The sequence below is a fragment of the Procambarus clarkii genome, chromosome 28 (assembly GCF_040958095.1).
Source record: "Procambarus clarkii isolate CNS0578487 chromosome 28, FALCON_Pclarkii_2.0, whole genome shotgun sequence".
Lineage (NCBI taxonomy): Eukaryota > Metazoa > Arthropoda > Malacostraca > Decapoda > Cambaridae > Procambarus > Procambarus clarkii.
In genome coordinates this window covers 5871650-5893124 of record NC_091177.1, presented here as the reverse complement: position 1 = coordinate 5893124, position 21475 = coordinate 5871650, and the positions used below count along the sequence as shown (strand labels likewise).

The window sequence follows — 21475 nt, the reverse complement described above, 5'->3', positions numbered from 1 at the left end:
ACTGAGTCTCAAGACGAGGTTAAACTGAGTCTCAAGACGAGGTTAAACTGAGTCTCAAGACGAGGTTAAACATGCCTCAAGTTTAAAAACAAAACACACAAAAATCAGCTGTGTGGTTTCCATTCAAGATCCTCCGGAAGAATTTTGGTAAATGTCGGTGTCTTGATCTTCCTGAAGACGCTGTGTCCAGACGCCTGGAGCACCTTGTTATGCTGACACAGTGGGGGGGGGGTGTATACTAGGTTGTTGTTATCTTCTGTGGCTCTTACTTACCTTTTGGTCGGTTTCGGGAATCAATGTCTCCACGGCCCAGTCTTTGACCAGGCCGTTTGGTCAACAGGCTGTTAGACGTCGCTGTTTGCCGTTTGGCGTTTGAATCACAGCTAGATTCGTCAAATTTTCTTTTGAACACCATACCTCTGTCTTCTCTCTTCTTAAACACATCTAATCTCTCTGTATATCATCTCTCTCCCTCCATCATTCTTCTCTCTTTCCTCCCTCTCTCCCTCTCTCTCTCTCTTTGCACTGCTCCCTCACACTCAGGATACTACGTGCATTTAAACACTCCAGAAGTGAATCTCTGGGAAGATATTTTGTTGTGTTCCCTCTAAGTAATAATTCTTAGAGCAGGTGTCTGAGAATTATCAATAGCGGAATTGGGGCCGTCCCCGCACGGCCGAATTGGTGCCAGAATTTGGGTCATCTCGTTTCGGGCACCAGTAGCGGAATGGGTGCCCAAATTGAGAGCATTATCGTATAGCGTAATGGGTGTCAGAATTGCGGATCATGACCACATAGGACAACGTCTGCCACCAGAATTCAATAGGCGGAATTGATTGATTGATGAAGACTAAGCCACCCAAGAGGTGGCACGGGCATGAATAGCCCGTAAGTGGTGGCCCTTTTGAGCCATTACCAGTATCAAGAGCTGATACTGGAGATCTGTGGAGGCGCGACTGCACCCTGCGTGACGGGAGATGTCTCCCGGACCAAGTGGTGACCAGATGGACAAATAGGCGGAAGTTGGGCTGCTGCCTATAGGGCCAGGTCTCCTCCCACAATGGCGACAAGGTCAGGAGCAACTAAGGGTTATATGACAGAGATGCAGCTCCTGATCCTGGGAGAGTAACCACTACTTGTCTTCATCGTTGATCGATGTCCCCCTTTCCCCCCGCCTCCCTGACTGGTGTCTCCTACGGCCTCCTTTGCTCCTCTCCCTTGCCACAGCCTCTTCCGCCTTCTGGACCGGCGGCCGTTAGCAGGCACGATTAACACCACAACACACAGGCGAGAGTGTTCCTGAGACGGGCGCCCCTACAGGAGGCGTCACAGTGATGTTAGCTTTCACTTAACTCAAATTGACTCGGTACTGAAGGGCGGCACCTTGCTACAGCGCCCGGTCATCTCACACGTGTTGGTATCAGCAATTAACGCTCTCTCGTGGTGTTAGTCATCCCAAGCGCTTGTTCAAATATGCATAATGAAAGACTGGAGGAGGGATCCAACAAGTGACTACCATTATTTAATACGTACTGCCGTCATAGGAGCAAGCTAACCCCTTATTTTCACGTCTAAACCGCGGTCCAGGCATTTCTGCAGTTGTAAAGAAGTGTAGTGTACGAGGTGTCCGGTAGATGGCAGTGGTCGGGGCGGGTGGGCGTGTTGGGCGGGGCTGGTGATTCAAGGGGCGGGGCGGCCGTCACTCCGCGCTCCTCCGCTGCCACCATTGGCACCTGCCACCCCAGCCGGCCGGCCAGCGACGCACAGTGCGCACAGGGGCGGAGCCTGCCGCCCCACGCCCCGCCCACTCCACCCCGCTCAGCTGCTGAGTGATAACTTGTACGAGAGCAGTGTAAGTTGAGTACTTGGTCTGTCGTGAGGCAGTTGTTTGGCCCTAAGTATGGTGATTGTTTGGTCTACCTGGTAATCAGACCTGTAACCACTGTAATCACGGCGCAGTGGACTATCATTAGAGTGACCTCTCCAGTCATATTGTGACCCCTTGTGACCTAATCTTGCGATTGGTGATTTGCTTGACCATCCTGCATCAATGATGCTCACCGATCTAAATATTGCCAATCGGACGGACATTTACACAACGGAGAAAGGAGGCCTTGTAAGTATGAGAGTGTAGGTGTTGGTGTCGGTGTCCCCTGTCCGCGGGCTGGCGCAGGTGGGTCTGGCTGGTCCCGCCTGCGAGACCCACCGTCCCACAGCAACATTGCCGCGGGTTACCCCCTCACAAGCCACCACAAGCGGAGAACTTGCTGCCGCCCAAATTACTACCTTGGCTCCCAGATTGCAATTATAGTTACGGTGGGGATATCATATCGGCGGCGAGGGTCGAGGCTTAGTCTAGCGGCGGCTGGCCGAGTGTAAGAGGCGTTTTGTTGGCAGCTGGTCCATCACGGCGACACCACCACCACCACCACCACCAGCTGGCAACAGTGTGTGGGGGGGTCCGTGCACACACACCACCTGGCGCACCGGCTGAGACTCCGGCCCGAACCACCTGGCTCTCCAGCTGTGCGTCAGTACACGGAGAGTGCCGCGTGGGGCTGCGTGTGTGTGTGTGGGCAGCGGTGGTAGTGAAGACGGTGCCGGCGGCGGCGGCCCGGCGTGCGAGGGTGGAGGTGCGTCAGGATGGTGGTGGGGAGCAGTTGTTGCGTGTGCAGCCTGCAGGTGCTGGTGGCGGCGGTGGCCCTCCTCAGTGTCACAGTCGCCTTGTGGTGGTGATCGCCGGTGTGGTAGTGGTGGTGATGAGGCTGTGGCTACCGTGGTGCCGGGCCTGCGCCGACAGACGGTGACCCTGTGTTGGCTTCTTAACTCCAACGACTACTAGCGTCTTAACTTCTTTCCGCAACACTTAGACGGTGCCTTGCAACTTTTTTTTTTTTAATATATATAACCTGGCTTTACATGTACAGGAAAATTTAATTGTGATTTTTGCCGAATTTGGAGAATACTTCAAGGATGTTCATACGAAGTGCAGTGAACAAAGTCGAGCTGTGTGATAGTGATAATACCGTAGTGATTTTCAACCGTCCGCCTTTAGCCAAGGTGTGACCTGATGTGTGGCTGCCATAGGCGAGGCACATCACCCCATATAACGGTGTGACGGCGGCATCCCCTGAGGGACTCTGCTATCCTCCAGGCACTTGTTTTGACCTCGTCTGGCCCAAGATGGACCGAAAGTCCCTGGTAGGTTCCTGTCAAGTGGTACTGTAACATATTTTTTTTCTCAGGGAGGGATGAACCTTCGCTTGATTTATTTTATTTTTTTGCTTTCTTTTCCCGCTTTTCTATGCGTATTCGACGCTGACAAGATTCGCACACTCATTCTCAGCATTTGGACCGTCGATTTGGGGGACTTTGCGACCCGCAAGTAACATATCTTTTGGATTACTGGGCTCTATACCCATGGCAACTCGATTACCCTATGGCAGCACTGGGCTTTACCCATTTGGGAGGGCACCGTTGCCATGACTTTTACAGCCTGACAAGTGTTTACTATGGAGTGCTATCATGGGTTGTTATCATGGGGTGTTACCATGAAGTGCTGGCATGGGGTGTTATCATGGGGGTATTACCATGGAATGTTATCATGAGATGTTACCATGGAGTGCTATTATGGGGTGTTACCATCGGGGTGTTACCATGAAGTGCTATCATGGGGGGTGTTACCATCGGGGTGTTACCATGAAGTGCTATCATGGGGGTGTTACCATCGGGGTGTTACCATGAAGTGCTATCATGGGGGTGTTACCATCGGGGTGTTACCATAGGGTTAATGAACACTGAAGATGGACCAAATGTTTAAACACAAATATAGAGCGTCATGATTTAAAAACGCCTCGTTATTTTTTGCCTCGTGAGACAGAAATAGAAAATAAATCTTTGCTTTATGGTGATAAGCTTCTTGAACGACTGTTGCAACATCAGTGTGGTGTGTACTGAATTGTGTGTGTGCTGGCGGTCTTTTACCGAAATAAACCTACCATAATATGGTAAGCCTTCCACGACACACTGTCGTGTGTGCTCTGTTGGTCGTGAGCTGAATCTAAACGACTGCGTAAAATTATTCTAATTCTGTGGCAAGTGACAATGAGCGAGTTTGGCGTAGCGGTGGCGGGATAGCCACCATCGACGACCACTCCTCTTGTCGCGTATGTCGTTTTGTCGCGGCCTCCGTGTATCTTACTTCACATGTACGCCAATGCAGCAACTGCATTGGCGCTTTAATTTGCATTAAATTGCAATTAAATTAATTAAATTAAATTAAATTTAATTTACATTAAATTGCAAATTTAACTTATGCAACTTTCGCGTGCGTATTAAAATGAAGGTAATTTGCGAAAACAATGAAATTTTCCTCTAAAGAAACAATCAGTTATATTATTTGTCCCTCGTTTTATTGGAGGCATATTGGGTTAATAAAGCCCATGTCAGTAATAGTCTGTGAAATTATTAATATTATTATTATTATTATCATCAATATTCTTATTAATATTTTATTATTAATGTTATTATTTTACAATTATTATTTATTTATTTATTATTTATATATTATTACTGAAGATGAAGACAAGACCCAATACACATGTAAGTGTATTATTAAACCAAATTTTCGGATGGACTTACAACCATTATCAAGGTGTTGTAAACCCAATACAACTCCTTGATAAAGGATGAAACTTCATCTGAAAACTTGAGTTCAGTAACACACTTACACATGTTTAAGGGCCATTCCTTCGCCTGCACTTAAACAATAAGGTGTTTAAGGAAGCGTCTTGAATATTATTTTTATTATTGGAATTTATATATTTAGTCTTTTGAATATAAGACTGGAATGTTAAATTTAATCGCGCAAGGAATTAATTGCGTTAACTTGAAGGGTCTGTGCGTGCTGGTTCGCTTGTTAACGTAATCTTGTGGGTTTCCGTTGGTGTTCTAATGTGGTATTTGCTATCTTCTCGATATTAAATTTCCACCATTAAGATCCAATCATTGATCATCCAATTAGTGATTCCAATCATTAAGATACGATGCAGACGACGAGTCACAATAACGTGGCTGAAGATATGAAGACCAAACCACAACTCAGAAGATAGACGTTTCGGTCCGTCCTGGACCCATTATCAACGCGACTTGATAATGGTCCAGGGACGGACCGAAACGTTGACCGTCGCTTCTCCCATCTTCTGAGTTAAGGTTTGGTCTTGATTAACTTAAGATGTGTGTGTGTGTGTGTGTGTCGGAATTGTCGGCGGGTTTGTCACTATCGCCGGTGAAGATACACACCTGCCTGTGGGCGTCAGGTGTGTGAGCGATAACCAAAAGGTGGTATACAAACCTGCCTGTTACTAGCGCGCAGTTAGTGCGGGTGAACAGCAGCAATACGAAACCATCGCTGTTCATTTTTTTTAACGATCAAGGCGGCGATGGTAAACTGGCAAATTTTGTTTGCCATCTGTGAATAGCAAAGTGTTTTTTTTTAAGTTTACTTTTGTTTACAAAATTTGAGACGAAAAAATTCAGATTACTCTAAAAAATATTGGTTTACAAATGACTGTATATATATGCCTATGTGAATATCTCTGACCAGCAGCACATGATCAACACATGACATAGTAAAAATAAATAATTTTTTTGTTGGATTTGGTCAATGAAAGTTAAATATATTTAACATTAACACAGCGCGCTAGCATCTCTGTGTGTTCTGATTTATTACACAATCATTAATAATTTTATTTTACTCGGATATAACTCGCAAAGAATCCTATGCAACTCACGCGTACTCAAAAAGAGATTTTTTAAAATAATAAATTTAAAATAAAACAATTTAGATGTTGTGGTTTAAAAATAATTAGAAGTGAAGTTAATACTGAGGCAAGATAGGCATGGGGTCAAGCACTCGACATGAGGACAATGAGAAATTTGAAGATGCTGTGAGGAGGGGTGGAAATGCGAGATGTTTACACACACGGCGGTGCTACACGCTGCATCAAGACGAATGGAGAATTTGAGCCAATTAGGCCTTGCTCAGATGTGCAACTTGTGGCCTGATCCTAATTAGCACCAGTTAAGTCAGGGGGTGTTAAGATGCCCGGTTGGATATCTCTCCTGCACGGAAAATCTCTCTCTCTCTCCCTTTCTCTCTGTATTTCTGGAAGATGCTTGCCAAATAAGAAATCTATATCAATCTATCTTAAACTTTTTGATGAATTTGCTTGATGGGATATTTTTAAAGATAAAATTGAGTTACTGTACAATATGTCACTTAACATGTACAATATGTACAGTTAATGTACAATATAGTCACTCTCTCAAGAACAGCCAGGAATAATCCGTTAGAGTATATATACATATGTGTGTGTTTGTGTGTGGTTGAGGAAGGGAGATGTTTGTTAAGATATTTTCCTAATGAGAAGTCTATGTTAATTTCGCCGTAGCTCACCGAGATATCTGCTTAGTGTCGGACATTTACGCCTTCTTAAATTAAACAAGAACTCAAAATTAAATTATTTTAAACCTGTCCACAAGCGGTATCTGTGTGTACCTTGAGTCGTTGTGTTTAAGAATTGTGTTTAGCGTCTTGAGAATGAGTGACAACAAGCAATTAGCAAACAACTTGTAAACAGTGGTTATTTGTCCTCGCAACTCGTCTTCCACCGTAGTTAGCACAGTTATTGTACTAGTTAGTCAAGCTTACAGTGTCTCTCTCTCGTGTGGTTCAAGTATGTTTATTGAGACAGGAAAGAAATACATCTCAAAGGGATAGAGTAGCTTAGACTATTTCTACCCCCACCCCCCCACCCCCCAGGGATAGTTCCACGAGCCAAACTATCCAGGTAACTGTCCACACTACTTCATGCCGCATGTAATGTTCTTTGAAGTTAAATGTAATTCTGCATTACGTCGTTCCTTGGCTAATATCAGGTTATTATTCTCGACGCGAATGATTAAGATCCTCATTGAAACGAAGAAAACTTGTAATTCCAAGATTATGTTTGAGGGGGGGGGGGGGGGGAAGGAGCCACATTTCATGTAACTATAATATCAGCATTTTTTTTAGGCCTATAAGTTATTTTTTCTCTGTTTTCTTATCACTTGATTAACATGATTTGTTGTTTGATGAGTTCGAGCACCTAAATCTCTTCTCAAAGTTACCAGTGATTCATTTCAAAATCATTTTCGACCCATTTCAGACTCATCTGAGAATGATCTCAGACTCATCAGAGATTGACCTTAAACTCATCTTAGACTAATTTCAAGATTCGTACCAAACTTGCTTTAGATTTTCCTGTCGCTCTTAGAACTCGCCTGCACACTACCGATCACATTGGGCCTGAATGAGTAATCATCCTCTCAAATAGTACATCGTATTTTGACGTATAAATCTCCTAAGCTCTCCAAAAAAGCTATATATATATATATATATATATATATATATAAAATCGTAGCGACTCGCAAAATTAAAATTAATTTGATGTCTCGTTTTCTATTCGTTTGCTCTAGCTTAGGTTAGGTTCGGGCAATTTAGTGCATCATTCTAGTGACGCTGTGAACGCTCCAGAGGACGGGATGCTCCGAGATGGAGATGATTTAGCATCACGTAGCTAGCTCGTGATACACTTTGTGACCCTTTATATGGTCTAGAGTCGCTTCGTAAACACACACCTTCTTAAATATGATACACAAAATAAAAACCCCGCCTTGAGGAAACTTTAAAAAAACTTGAACCCACCTGGTTACATCTAAACCCCATCTGGGACACTTAAAACTTACCTGGGACACATAAAACCAACTTGAGACACCTAAAACTTACCTGGGACACCTAAAACCCATTTGGGACACCTAAAACTTACCTGGGACACCTAAACCCCACCTGGGACTCCTAAACCCCACCTGAGACTCCATGAACCCATCGGGGACAACTAAAACCCATCTGGGACACTTAAAACCCATCTGGGACACCTAAAACACCCTTGGGACACCCTAACCCGCTCCCCGGAACACCGTAAACCCATCTAATATTTATCTAAGCCACGTGTTGATGATATTTTGGATCTCGACCAACATTTGTGGGCATTCCAAATCCTCTTTTTAGAGATTAAATATTTAATACATTCATTCCAAAGAATATTGTATTCAGCTGTATTTTCCTCTGGCTTGTGATATATCCTCCCTGCAACTTCCCTTTATATCTTTAATGTAGCCTCAACGTCAATCTTGTATCAACGCTGTATCGCTCCCTGCCTTAGTGATGTATTCCAGCTGTATCGTCCTTCTCGTCAGTGATGTATTCCAATGATGTATGTTGTAATAATAATTATTTGATTTATTATTACTGTATTATCATTATTATTATTAATCTATAGTTTAATTTATTTTTCCGTCTTTAAGATTACTGTATTACATCTTCCGTATCTTCTAATTAAGTTGATTACTGTATTACTCCTTTATTTGCTGCCTTTATCACATTTATTTATTTTTTCCGTTCTATTCCAGCTCCTTGCCCTCATATCCCAGCTCCTTGTCCTCATATCCCAGCTCCTTGTCCTCATATCCCAGTTCCTTGCCCTCATATTCCAGCTCCTTACCCTCATATCCCAGTTCCTTGCCCTCATATCCCAGCTCCTTGCCCCTCATATCCCAGCTCCTTGCCCCTCATATCCCAGCTCCTTACCCTCATATCCCAGCTCCTTACCCTCATATCCCAGCTTCTTGCCCCTCATATCCCAGCTCCTTGCCCCACATATCCCAGCTCCTTGCCCTCATATCCCAGCTCCTTGCCCCTCATATCCCAGCTCCTTACCCTCATATCCCAGCTCCTTGCCCCTCATATCCCAGCTCCTTGCCCTCATATCCCAGCTCCTTGTCCTCATATCCCAGCTCCTTGCCCTCATATCCCAGCTCCTTGCCCCTCATATCCCAGCTCCTTGCTCCTCATATCCCAGCTCCTTACCCTCATATCCCAGCTCCTTACCCTCATATCCCAGCTCCTTACCCCTCATATCCCAGCTCCTTGCCCTCACAACCCAGCTCCTTGCCCTCATATCCTATATGCTATAAGCTATATCTTATAGCAACGTCCGTATAGCCTTTGCATTGTCTCCTGATGACCTCAGGCTCAAGATAATTGTTATATTTTCTTGACAGCGGAGGAAAGGCTTTCATCGGTCCGCTATTTGCGTTCGCTTCTTGTAAATATCTTATTCACTCGAACTGCGTTATGGAGGTGGTGGTGGTGGTTGGCTTGTTACGATGTGATTTAGAGAGGGGGTGGGGGTGGGGGTGGGGCTCAGGAGGGGGTGGGTGGTTGTGTGGGGGTGGGAGAGGGGTAGGGCTATGTATCTTACTCCTGTAATCCTGGCCTAGGTTATGTATCCCAGCTCTGTATCCTCACCTAAACTACGTTTCTCATCTCTGTAACCCTGTAACTCTCATGCAATTTTTTTTTACCTGATTTAATTGTATAGATTTTTTTCAAGTAATTTTCGTTTTGAGGGGGGGGTGTACGTGATTCATCGCCACTGCGTGTCTAGGCCTACTTGAAATATTAATCTGGCGCAATTCTTTACGTCACCCGGTCTATAAACTTACTGAAGGGGGTGAGGGAGGGTCTCTGTCAGGCCTTACTACTTACATTGTTCGTGTCTGGTGTTTTCTAAGTAGATGGTTCCCGTTGTGGCTTGTGTGCGTGTGCGTACGTGTGTAGACCGCAACCGGTGTCCCAGAGACCTCGCAACCGGTGTCTCAGAGTCCCAGTAACCAATGGGACCGAGGTTCGATATACTGCCGGACTTAGACAGTGATTGATATGTCCCATAACACGAGGAAGGAAAATCAATTCGATTCACATAGTCGGGGGAGAGGCCGGAACTGTGTGATATGACTTCGTTGTTTATCAGTGATACCGATTTGTAAAATCTATCATTGTTTATCAGTGATTCTGACTTGTAAAATCTATCATTGTTTATCAGTGATTCTGACTTGTAAACTCTATCATTGCTTATCAGTGATACTGACTTGTAAAAATCTATCATTGTTTATTAATGATACTGACTTGTTAATACTATAATACTTTATCAATGATACTTATTCAATGACTTCGTTCTTCATCGATGATACTGACGTGTAAAATCTATCATTGACTGTCAATGTTTTCCATGGGAATCACATCATGCGCCACTCAGGACACTCATTGCTTTACTTACCGCGTAGCGTAAAGCTTAAGAGGACATGCCTTGCTTGCCTAGCTTTAAGCTTAAAAAAAATATATATATTTATAAATTATATAATAAAACAAAATGTTTGCCCCAAGTAGACTTTTTTTGCCAATGAAGAAATTACCTAAATAAAATACATATTTATTTTCTACCCTGCCAAGAACCACAGCAGAGAATCCAGGAAGATTTCCTCTTGCTGGATTTCGTAATCGCGATCGCCCGCGCATTACGAGATAACGCCGCCGCTGTCGCGGGTGTCTCTCTCTCTCTCTTGGTCCGTCGGAAGACCGCAAGCGGTCCAAAGGGCGCCAGTCCTCGCCCCCATCCACGGGAAACCCCTCCGTCAGGCTGTCTTGAGCGCTGTCTCTGGTCCTCGGTTAAGTTCTGAATGGAAGGAGGCGGTGGGAGACGGAAGGACGCGATAGTTTGCTTAACTGTTCCAAAATCGTCGTCGTCGTCGTCGCCAAAAGAACGAGCTGATAATGCTGTTAAACATAAGATGTTCTGAATGTAGATTATTACCGCCATGTGGCTACGGAAACACGCCGTTGTATAACTTCTGAAGACGCTGTCGGGCTGTTCCGAAGACGCTGTCGGGCTGTTCCGAAGACGCTGTCGGGCTGTTCCGAAGACGCTGTCGGGCTGTTCCGAAGACGCCGCTGAGTTGCTCGTTCCGAAGACGCTGTAAGGTCGTTCATACTCTTAAATACTGTCGTGTCGTTCGTTCAAAAAGACTTCTTCGGAACGTTCAGAAAACACTTCCTTCCAGTCGTTCTTAAAAATTAATGTTTTACCTTTCGATAAATTTGCAAAAAAAAAATAAAAAAATGCGTACTCCGCCTTTAAACAACACAGATAATATCACCCACAGAGTTTGTTGTTGTTGTTGTTTCAGATTTAGCTACTCACAATGAAATGTCCATGTAGCACGGGCTATGGTGAGCCCGTGCCCACAGAGCCGTGCGGCGCCACACAACATTCTCCCAGTGCGGAGGTAATTTGCGGTACTTGCGATAATATGTAAACAAATATCTAGCGATATCTAGTTGGCAATGGAGACACGAGCGAATAATATATATATATATATATATATATATATATATATATATATATATATATATATATATATATATATATATATATATATATATATATATATATATCAGTGTGTTAGATTTGTATTTCCCAGTACTCAGACTCCGATTTTTTTCACATACAGTTCACTCTAATGTATAGTGCGGTTATGGGGGAAGTTGTGGGTGGGTGGGTGGAGAATTTTCATGAGGGTGGGGAGGCGGGAGGTTGATTGCATAAGTCTCTAGGTATGTATATGTTCTAACTTAAGATTGATTGTAAAAAAGACTGATGTAAATATTAAATATCTGACCATAATAGATGTGAATGCACATGATTCAGATATATACACACACATACACGTACACACACACACACACACACACACACACACACACACACACACACACACACACACACACACACACACACACACACACACTCTGTACTTCTGTCTATCACTGTTAAAATCACACATTCATTTCGTAACTGGTTTTCAATTATATAATGCTGGCTAAACAAGCGATTACTAGCTCTAAAATAAAGCCGAAATATGGCCATGGGGGGCCACTGCATGAGGGCCACTAAAACCCCCAATAGTCGGGGACACCAGCACAAAAATGGACCACCAGTCAAACATCAACACTAATCTGTTTTTGCGGTAAAACCAATTTTTGAATGACCATAAATTTTGCTGTGTGTGTGTGTGTGTGTGTGTGTGTGTGTGTGTGTGTGTGTGTGTGTGTGTGTGTGTGTGTGTGTGTGTGTGTTTGTGTGTGTGTGTGTGTGTGTGTGTGTGTGTGTGTGTGTGTGTGTGTTCGTGTAAGGGAATGGCTCTTTTTTATTTTTTTTAGATAGGCCTGGAGGACCTAGGTAATGGACCAGTAGTACAGTCCATAAAAGGGGATGAATTCACTGGGTTCACCTCAGACCATAAAACAGGACTTTTGTGGCCTACACGAAGGCAGAGCCGCTGGGGGGGGGGCTCGGCGACAAGCAATAAACACACCTGGACGTGTTGAGGACAGTGACCTGTGATATAGAGGCGTGTGTGGGAGGGGGCCATAGTGAATATGTCATCACCTGGGCATCATTCTTCGAGTGCAGAATCTAAACGTCAAACATGGGAAAGAGAACACACACACACACAAACACACACACACACACACACACACACACACACACACACACTGTGTGTGTCGAAATGCATTAGGCAGTGATGTGGTGGAGGCTGACTCCATACACAGTTTCAAATGTAGATATGATAGAACCCAGTAGGCTCAGGAATCTGTACACCAGTTGACAGTTGAGAAGCGGGATCAAAGAGCCAGAGCTCAACCCCCCGCAACCACAAATAGATGAGCATACACACACACACACACACACACACACACACACACACACACACACACACACACACACACACACACACGCCCCTTCTCAGGTCAGAACAGGGAATGTCAGTAATGGACGCCCAACAAGGTTCATTGCTTGGACCAAAGTTATTCTTAGCATACATAACCAAGCTCGGGGGAGGAATTACATATCTCAGAAATATGGTCTTTTCTGATCCCTGTTCGCTGATATCTCAGCTGATGAGGAGCATCAGGATCAGCGAGGACTTCGGGAACCTCTTGGAAAAAAAAAAACATACATTAAATAAATTGAAGAACAAAGAGCTTTTGGACTTCAACTTAAATAAGTGCAAAGTTATCAGAATGGGTAGCCAGAGGAGCAAAACATAATGAGGGATACGAACCATGTCCGTATGTGGATTAGAACCAGGGACCAGAAAATGCCGAACCTACCGCAACGGCGCCAAGATGGCGAACCATCTCAAGTTCAAGTACGTTTATTAAGAATAAAAATACACCTCTAAAATATAAAGTATCATAAGCTATTTCTACCCCCTGAACCACCACAACACCTCTTAGGAAGGGAGCCAACGGTGCTCCCAGACCGCTGTGTAGATCAGACGTCTGCTCTGCGGCGGAACAGACGCCACAGAGCAGACGATCAGAGCGTCTGGTCTGCCGTACCAGAGCACAACCTCTATCTAATAAAGCCCATGACGATTATCGCTAATTCCAGAATTAATTAATTAATAAAAAGATTAATTCGAGAACCGTGAGCACTAAGCTTCGAAGACAGACTAGCGGGGAACTACAAATTAACAGCACTTGAAGACAGCAACTAAAAAGGGGTCATAATCCAGACATACAAAATCCTCAGAGGTATCGATAAGATAGACGGAATGCTAATGATGAGCAGCATATTAGAAGGGCGTGAACGGAAGCTAGATAAGCAGATGAGCCACAGAGATACGAGGAAGCAATAATAAGAAACAACGAAGACGGAATAAGTAGTTTGAAAAGCAGACACAACAAGAAATTAAGAAGGTGAGAACGAATGTGTGAGAGAGAGAGAGAGAGAGAGAGAGAGAGAGAGAGAGAGAGAGAGAGAGAGAGAGAGAGAGAGAGAGAGAGAGAGAGAGAGAGAGAGAGAGAGAGAGGTGTGCAGGAGTATGGTACCATCTATTAAGAAAGTGTTCAAGCAGTTTCGCAGGTGTGTAATGAGGCATATAGTAGGTGTGTAATGAGGCATATAGCAGGTGTGCAATGAAGCATATAGCAAGTGTGTAATGAGACATATAGCAGGTGTGGTAAATAGATGTTATAGATCCTGCGGGTTCTAAGATGTGACTGTAGCCAGGTTTAAGTATTTTTTGGACTTTATTAAAATTTCAATATATATTTCGTTGTAATTGTTTAAGTCTATTACTGTTTGTTATTGTGACCAATAAGGCGCTACTACGTAATTATATTTAATATAATTATAATTTGCATTTTAATTATATTATTGTAGATTTATTATTTAAATAATAATAATAGCAATGACAGCAACATTAAAAAATATTATTATTCTTATTATTATTATGAAGAATATTTGCACGATAATAAAATTAATAATTATTATTTTAATCCTTATTTTAAAATAATAATTCGTGGTCGTATTTCTTTATATGCAGTATTATTAATACAGTTTTATTTATTATTATGGCAAGAAAAATTATTCTGAATTATTTGTATTTGATCACAAATGCGCCGTTTTATTCCTCCATTTTCATGTGTTTCATTTCATGAAAGAGTTTTATTAGTTTTATTTTTATTGCTATATTTTAAGTCTTTTGCCCTACCAAAAATAATGGTGCTTTATACCTGTGTAAAAAAAGACTTTAATGGTCTTTAATTATGCTGATATAACATCAATGCTTGCAACATCCTTCGGCATTGACCGTGGTTGATGCTTGGTCATTGATCGCCTGTAGCTGACATCAAGTGATGAATGCTTGGTTACTGAGCGCCTGTGGCCGACTTCCTGTCATTAATGCGTGGCTATTTGGTCCCATGTCGTTGGTATCCTTTGATTAATACCTGGTTATTGATCACCTGGTAGCTAGAACCCCGAGATTAATGCTTGGTTATTCCTCGCCTGTGCGTGGAGACCCGTGACGTATGATTAGTCGCTGATCAATCGCCTGTACAGGTGGTCTCGGGAGTGTAAGGAGATCGCAGACGTTGAAGGAGTCTTGAGAATAATTGCGCATATCGCGCGTCTGGCTGTCTAATCTGCGCCTCCCGCCACTGATACATGGAGAACTTGGACTATCCGCGGGTAATGCATTAATTAGGCCCATATTATTAACCCTGCAGTTTTCCTCAAAGTTGTCCCTTAGGCCTATAGCATTTTTTCTCACGATTGTTAGTCAGATCGAGTAAAAATGGGTTTCTGGCTTAGATATATGCCAGTCACTGTATACATAATTTCTACATATGTAGATAATATGTAGATAGACCTGGTAACTAGAGCCCTAAGATTATTGCTGTCATATACTATATGACAGAGTATATATTTATATATGACAGTGTTAGACCACGAAGGCAGAATGGAAACAGGAATTTCCTTAAGTACTTTCGTATTTAATAATACATCTTCAGAAGGGTGTGTATTATTAAATACAAAAGTACTTAGGTTAATTTCTATTTCAATTCTTCCTTCGTGGTCTGACATTGTCACATTTTTCATCGCGTGTTAATTTCCGTGATTATATATATATATATATATATATATATATATATATATATATATATATATATATATATATATATATATATATATATAATGTTGTACCTAGTAGCCAGAACGTCGTACTTGGCCTACTATGCAAGGCCCGATTTGCCTAATAAGCCAAGTTTTCCTGAATTTATACATTTTTCCAAATTTTTTCTTATGAAATGGTAAATCTGTCCATTTCATTATGTATAAGTTAATTTGTTTAAATTTGAGTTAAAACAAACGTAGATATATGACCGAACCTAACCAAGCCAACCTAACCTAACCTAACTTAACCTAACCTAAACTAACACAACTAAGTCAATAAATAATGGTCTTAATATAAAATAATAATAATGATTCAAATACACTATTTGGAATTTTTTTTTTTTTTAAAATAAAGAAAATCTCTCGGCCTATTAGGCAAATCGGGCCTTGCATATAGCCCGACAAGTGCGTTCTGGCTACTAAGTACGACATTATATATATATATATATATATATATATATATATATATATATATATATATATATATATATATATATATATATATATATATATATATATACTGTTATAACCGGACTACTTTGATTAGTATGCAAAACCCGATTTGCCTAAAATGCAGGGCGATTTTTCGCTATTTTCAAATATTTCTTTCCAAATTGGGTTAATTCAATTAACATTATTATATTATATTATTATATTAAGAACATGATTTACCGACTTGTTTACATTAGGTAAGTCTGGTTTAATAATATATACATGTGTGTGTGTGTGTGTGTGTGTGTGTGTGTGTGTGTGTGTGTGTGTGTGTGTGTGTGTGTGTGTGTGTGTGTGTGTGTCAGAGCTCTCTGTCACTCTGGGAAAACCATCGTCTCATTCACCCACCAAAAATTAAAAAAATAAAATACTTAATTAATTTATAAGAGCTCCGATATTAAATTTTGCTTTCAGATTCCTCTTTGACACTATTGTATAGCTCTTATAAAGGGGGAAAAATAGCTCGCATATCATTATACTTGAATATATAATGTTTGTTATTGTAAGCAAAAAAAATGCTAATATTTGTTTAATATATTTTTATGTGTTTTTTTTTTACATCAGTTCATTGTTTTTGTTAATATATTTAAAGCGAATTGGGACACTCGGGGGAAACATGGCGGGCCGCACTTGGTCAGTGTCGCCCCTCCGTGGGCCGCACATGGTCAGTGTCGCCCCCTCCGTGGGCCGCACATGGTCAGTGTCGCCCCCTCCGTGGGCCGCACATGGTCAGTGTCGCCCCTCCGTGGGCCGCACATGGTCAGTGTCGCCCCTCCGTGGGCCGCATATGGTCAGTGTCGCCCCTCCGTGGGCCGCACATGGTCAGTGTCGCCCCTCCGTGGGCCGCACTTGGTCAGTGTCGCCCCTCCGTGGACCGCACATGGTCAGTGTCGCCCCTCCGTGGGCCGCACTTGGTCAGTGTCGCCCCTCCGTGGGCCGCACTTGGTCAGTGTCGCCCCTCCGTGGGCCGCATATGGTCAGTGTCGCCCCTCCGTGGGCCGCACTTGGTCAGTGTCGCCCCTCCGTGGGCCGCACTTGGTCAGTGTCGCCCCTCCGTGGCCGCATATGGTCAGTGTCGCCCCTCCGTGGGCCGCACATGGTCAGTGTCGCCCCTCCGTGGGCCGCACATGGTCAGTGTTGCCCCTCCGTGGGCCGCACATGGTCAGTGTCGCCCCTCCGTGGGCCGCACATGGTCAGTGTCGCCCCTCCGTGGGCCGCACATGGTCAGTGTCGCCCCTCCGTGGGCCGCACTTGGTCAGTGTCGCCCCTCCGTGGGCCGCACATGGTCAGTGTTGCCCCTCCGTGGGCCGCATATGGTCAGTGTTGCCCCTCCGTGGGCCGCACATGGTCAGTGTTGCCCCTCCGTGGGCCGCATATGGTCAGTGTCGCCCCTCCGTGGGCCTCACTTGGTCAGTGTTGCCCCTCCGTGGGCCGCACATGGTCAGTGTCGCCCCTCCGTGGGCCTCACTTGGTCAGTGTTGCCCCTCCGTGGGCCGCACTTGGTCAGTGTCGCCCCTCCGTGGGCCGCACATGGTCAGTGTCGCCCCTCCGTGGGCCGCACGTCGAATAGGATCTCGTTGACGTAATGTGTCGACGGACGACGTCGTACTCGACGGCGACGTGTTGGAAATGACGGCCTTACTCCTTAGTCCTGGACGTTGGTTTTTCATCTACCCGCTGGTCCTTCATCTACTCGCTCCTATCCCTTATTTTCCTTTTTCTATCCCCTCCGTCTCTGCTGCCTTACAACTTACCTCTCCTTTTCCACCTTTTCCGTTTTCTTCCGCTGTTCTCTTATCCTATCCGCTACCCTCTCCTTTATTTCCATTTTGCATCATCTCTCCTCTGCCCCCATCCCCCGTTCCAGAGCTTCCATCCTGGTCAGAGGATAGACGATACACTAAATTTTTCTACTGGCTGTTCTGTTGGGGCCAAGACCTGTGGATCTGGCGTAACACACGACAGGAGACACCCGTGTTGACATCTATGACAATCTGTGACAGTTCTGAAGGGGTGTCAAGCCTTTACCTATTCCCCCCCCCCCCTTCCCTCCCCTTGCCTTGGTCTCCGCAACGAGACCAAGGCAAGGTGACTAGGGCTATCCCAAATGTGTGATGGATATTATTGTGTTTATATGGCTCCTGAGGGCCCACATAAACACAATATCCTTTGATTTATCCAGCTTCTATTCCTCAGTTTAGCTACGTCTTTTCCTCGTGTTCCCCCATATTCCTCCCTTTCCTTTTATCTCCTGCCCTCTCTCTTGCCCTGCCTTTTCTCATTCTATTCTATTTCCGTCTCTTCACTAGAGCAAAAGACACAACTCGTCTGGACTCTGCATTCTTCGTGAGGTTTTAAGAGGCGATTTGCTACAGGGGCGAGTCTTCCGCTGGTCTAGTGAATGTAACTTTGGCCGGCGATTTAAGTGCTTGGGATTTGTGTGTGTTTGTGTGTGTGTGTGTACTTGCCTAGTTGCTTTTACAGGTCGACCTATAGCTCCTGAGCCCACGGCGTGTATCCAAACACCCGGTCGGTCCCAAACACACACACACACCCCGCCCCACGTCCCCGGCCTTGCATATTTGCAGCTGATGTTTTTTTTCCAGCTAATGATTGTTTCAGTGTAATGTTACACCCCCATGATGTATTTTTCCCTGTGGGGACCCTGGCCACTAGCGCCTCGCCCCCAACCCATTTCCCCCCTCCCCATTCCCCTCTGTTGCGTTCAAATCTCGCCGAGTGCTCTCTTGTCCACTGAAGAACCCACCCTTCCCCCTCCCGTCTAGCATTTCCCGCGTGAATGCCGTCTGGGAAGAGATAAGGGGAGCATGTGCATGAGCCCTCTCTGTCTTGCCGTCCACCTGTCTGTACGATCCACCCGTCTATACCACACTCCCCGCCTCTCCCCTCTGCCCCTCCCGTCTGCCCCTACCGTCTATCCCTACCGTCCGTCCAGCTTCAGCGGTGAACTCTTGGCCATAAAACAAGAAACCAGCTGCTTCACTAGAGTTGTCCCCAATTACTGGTGGCTGTGTTTCCTTTATGTATAATTCTTTATTATGTTCTGTCCACTTTAGATCCTCTGATACGTCAAGTGGCCGGGGCCCCCGCACACCTGGTGCGTGACGGGTATATGGTGGGCCCACACACCTGGCGTGAGGCTGGTATATATATATATATTGGGCCCACACTTGGGACTACACGTGTATGTGTTGAACTCACACCTGGCGTGAAACGGGTATACTAGATTGACACCTGACACGAGACAGGCTTACTAGACCCACACATCTGACACAAAATGCATATACAAGACCCACATTATGTCCCAAGACGAGTAAATCAAATGTTAAACAAGTCTGCAATTTGTGTGCCTAGACCGGGAATCGAACCCAGACCCTTTTGTCAAAAGTGATTCCATGAACCCAGCCAAACCCCATGTTTATGAATGGAAAACGGTTTACACACGACTCACAACTGATGTCCGAACACTTTTCGAACAAATGCTTCACTGACGATTTTTTGTTCGAACCACAACGCTGTAAATGCTTCACCCACGTACTACAAATACAAATAATCGCTAACAGAACCTAAAACACTTAACCCAACCAATGCCTAAATATGCCTAAGTATGCACAATATGTTAATATATAACAATATTCATTTATATTTGAGAAAATTCCTATTCTGAATGAGCACCAGTGTTACAATTAATGAATGAGTCTTTGGGGGTCGGCCGATGGATGGAATGGACTGGATTGTGCACTGTCGTTATAATCAATATTTTTTGACACAAAAAAATGATTATAATACTCCCCATGATTGATGCTCTTCGGTATATATATATATATTCCAGGAGATGAAGTAACTTGTGTGTAAATTTGTGCTCAAGTATCATTTAATATCCGTTGCCAGTGGGTTGGGACGAGGCAACATGGGTCGGTTGGCACATGGCGACCTGCATGCCCCACGCAAATGGCAAGAACATGAGTAGGAGTGTGGCATCGCTGAATCCACACCCATGGCACTATGTTGCGTTGGAATGTGGCAACACCAGTTCACACCCCAATGGCAACATGGCAACAGTATTGACGACCGGTGGCAGTAATTTATAGGCTGGGCGTCTCTCGGCAGAAGGCCTGGCACGCACTGCCAGTGGGCTACGTCGTCGACTCACAGCTCAGGATCACGGGTTCGACCCCCCACCCCTCCCGCGGCAGGAAATAAGCGACTGAGCAAACGGCAAATACAGTGAACAGCTTCGGCATTAAATACAAGGAGAAAATTGCACGTCTTTGCATAAAATTCCAGGAGATGGAAAGGCGGGACTTGGGAGCTGTTGCCCAACCATTTTAACACATTAAGGTGAGCACACTCCACACAGCCGCAAGAAAGCAAGCGCCATTAAACTCGAATACAAATGTGAAATATGTTTATTACAAACATGGTTGTAATGGGATTTACTCCCACCACTGGTAAGCGGCCTTGCCAGTGAGCCAGTCTTTCATACTCCCTCCCTCTCTCCCTCTCTCCCTCCTTCCCTCTCTCTCTCTCCCTCCCTCCCTCTCTCCCTCCTTCCCTTCCCTTCCTCCCTCCCTCCCTCCCTCTCTGACGTGGCTAACAAATTGCATTAAATTCTTGTGTATTTGTGATAAAGGTTCGGCCCCCGTGTGTGTGTGTGTGTGTGTGTGTGTGTGTGTGTGTGTGTGTGTGTGTGTGTGTGTGTGTGTGTGTGTGTGTGTGTACGCGCGCGCGTGCGTGTCCATGTAGCAGGAGAGCGTTGATGGAGGGGGGCGCTTGCAAGGCTTCTCATGGCATGAGAGAGCAGTCCTGCCCCCCGCCCGACCAGGCATTACCGGCGTCCCCGTCCCCGTAACCCCCTCCACTCCTCTTCCCTCTCCTCACCCCTTCCACCCCCCACCCATCCCCTTCTCCTCCCCTACCCCTCCTTTCCTACCCCCCTATTCCCCCCTCCCCCTTCCCTGCTTGCTTGCACCACAAGCTTTGACCCTCTGTGGAGCATTTTTGCTTCAGTGTCCCCGTAGCCTACTGCGCTGATGGGCAATGTCAGAGGGGGGGAGAAGGGGGGGAAGGGGGTGGTGGGGAGGGGGGATTTGAAAGGGGGGAGGGAGGGGGGAGAGTGGGGTGATTGAAAGGGCGGGTGCGGCGTCGAGTTAAGCTTATGTTTTGTCTTGCAACGTGAGATAGATCGAGGATAATCAAAGTTGAAATTTTGCAGCTTGACAGCTGCCGCTATTCCTGGTGGGTGGGTTTGGGTAGAGGGGGCATGTTAGGGGAGGGGGAGGGTATGGAGGAGGGGGGGGCGAGGAGGAGGGGGGGCGAGGAGGAGGGGGGTTAGGTGGAGGGGGGGGATGAAGACTGTGCTCTCCCCTGATCGCCGGCATGAATGGCGAGCTGTTTTTATTTACTCTTTGTATTTGCTATTTGTACCAGCAGGATCGAGCCGCTAGCCCTTGGACAGTTCCTGAATGATGCGCCTCTATAACCCATTCCACCAC

General features: G+C 45.0%; 1 protein-coding gene across 9 annotated transcripts in view; it reads left to right on the top strand.

Moving 5' to 3' along the window:
- The first annotated feature begins 805 nt into the window (after positions 1-805).
- Positions 806-21475, top strand: part of Sp1 (transcription factor Sp8) — a 159968-nt gene continuing 139298 nt past the window's right edge. For 2 of the 9 annotated variants that reach the window (XM_069332822.1, XM_069332821.1), the window contains exon 1: positions 812-2116. In XM_069332822.1, coding sequence (XP_069188923.1) covers positions 2051-2116 — 66 coding nt within the window. In that variant the 5' untranslated portion in view covers positions 812-2050. Of the gene's footprint in view, positions 2117-2141; positions 3202-21475 lie in introns of those variants that run through there. The other 7 variants (XM_069332826.1, XM_069332825.1, XM_069332823.1 and 4 more) reach the window with 6 other exon arrangements.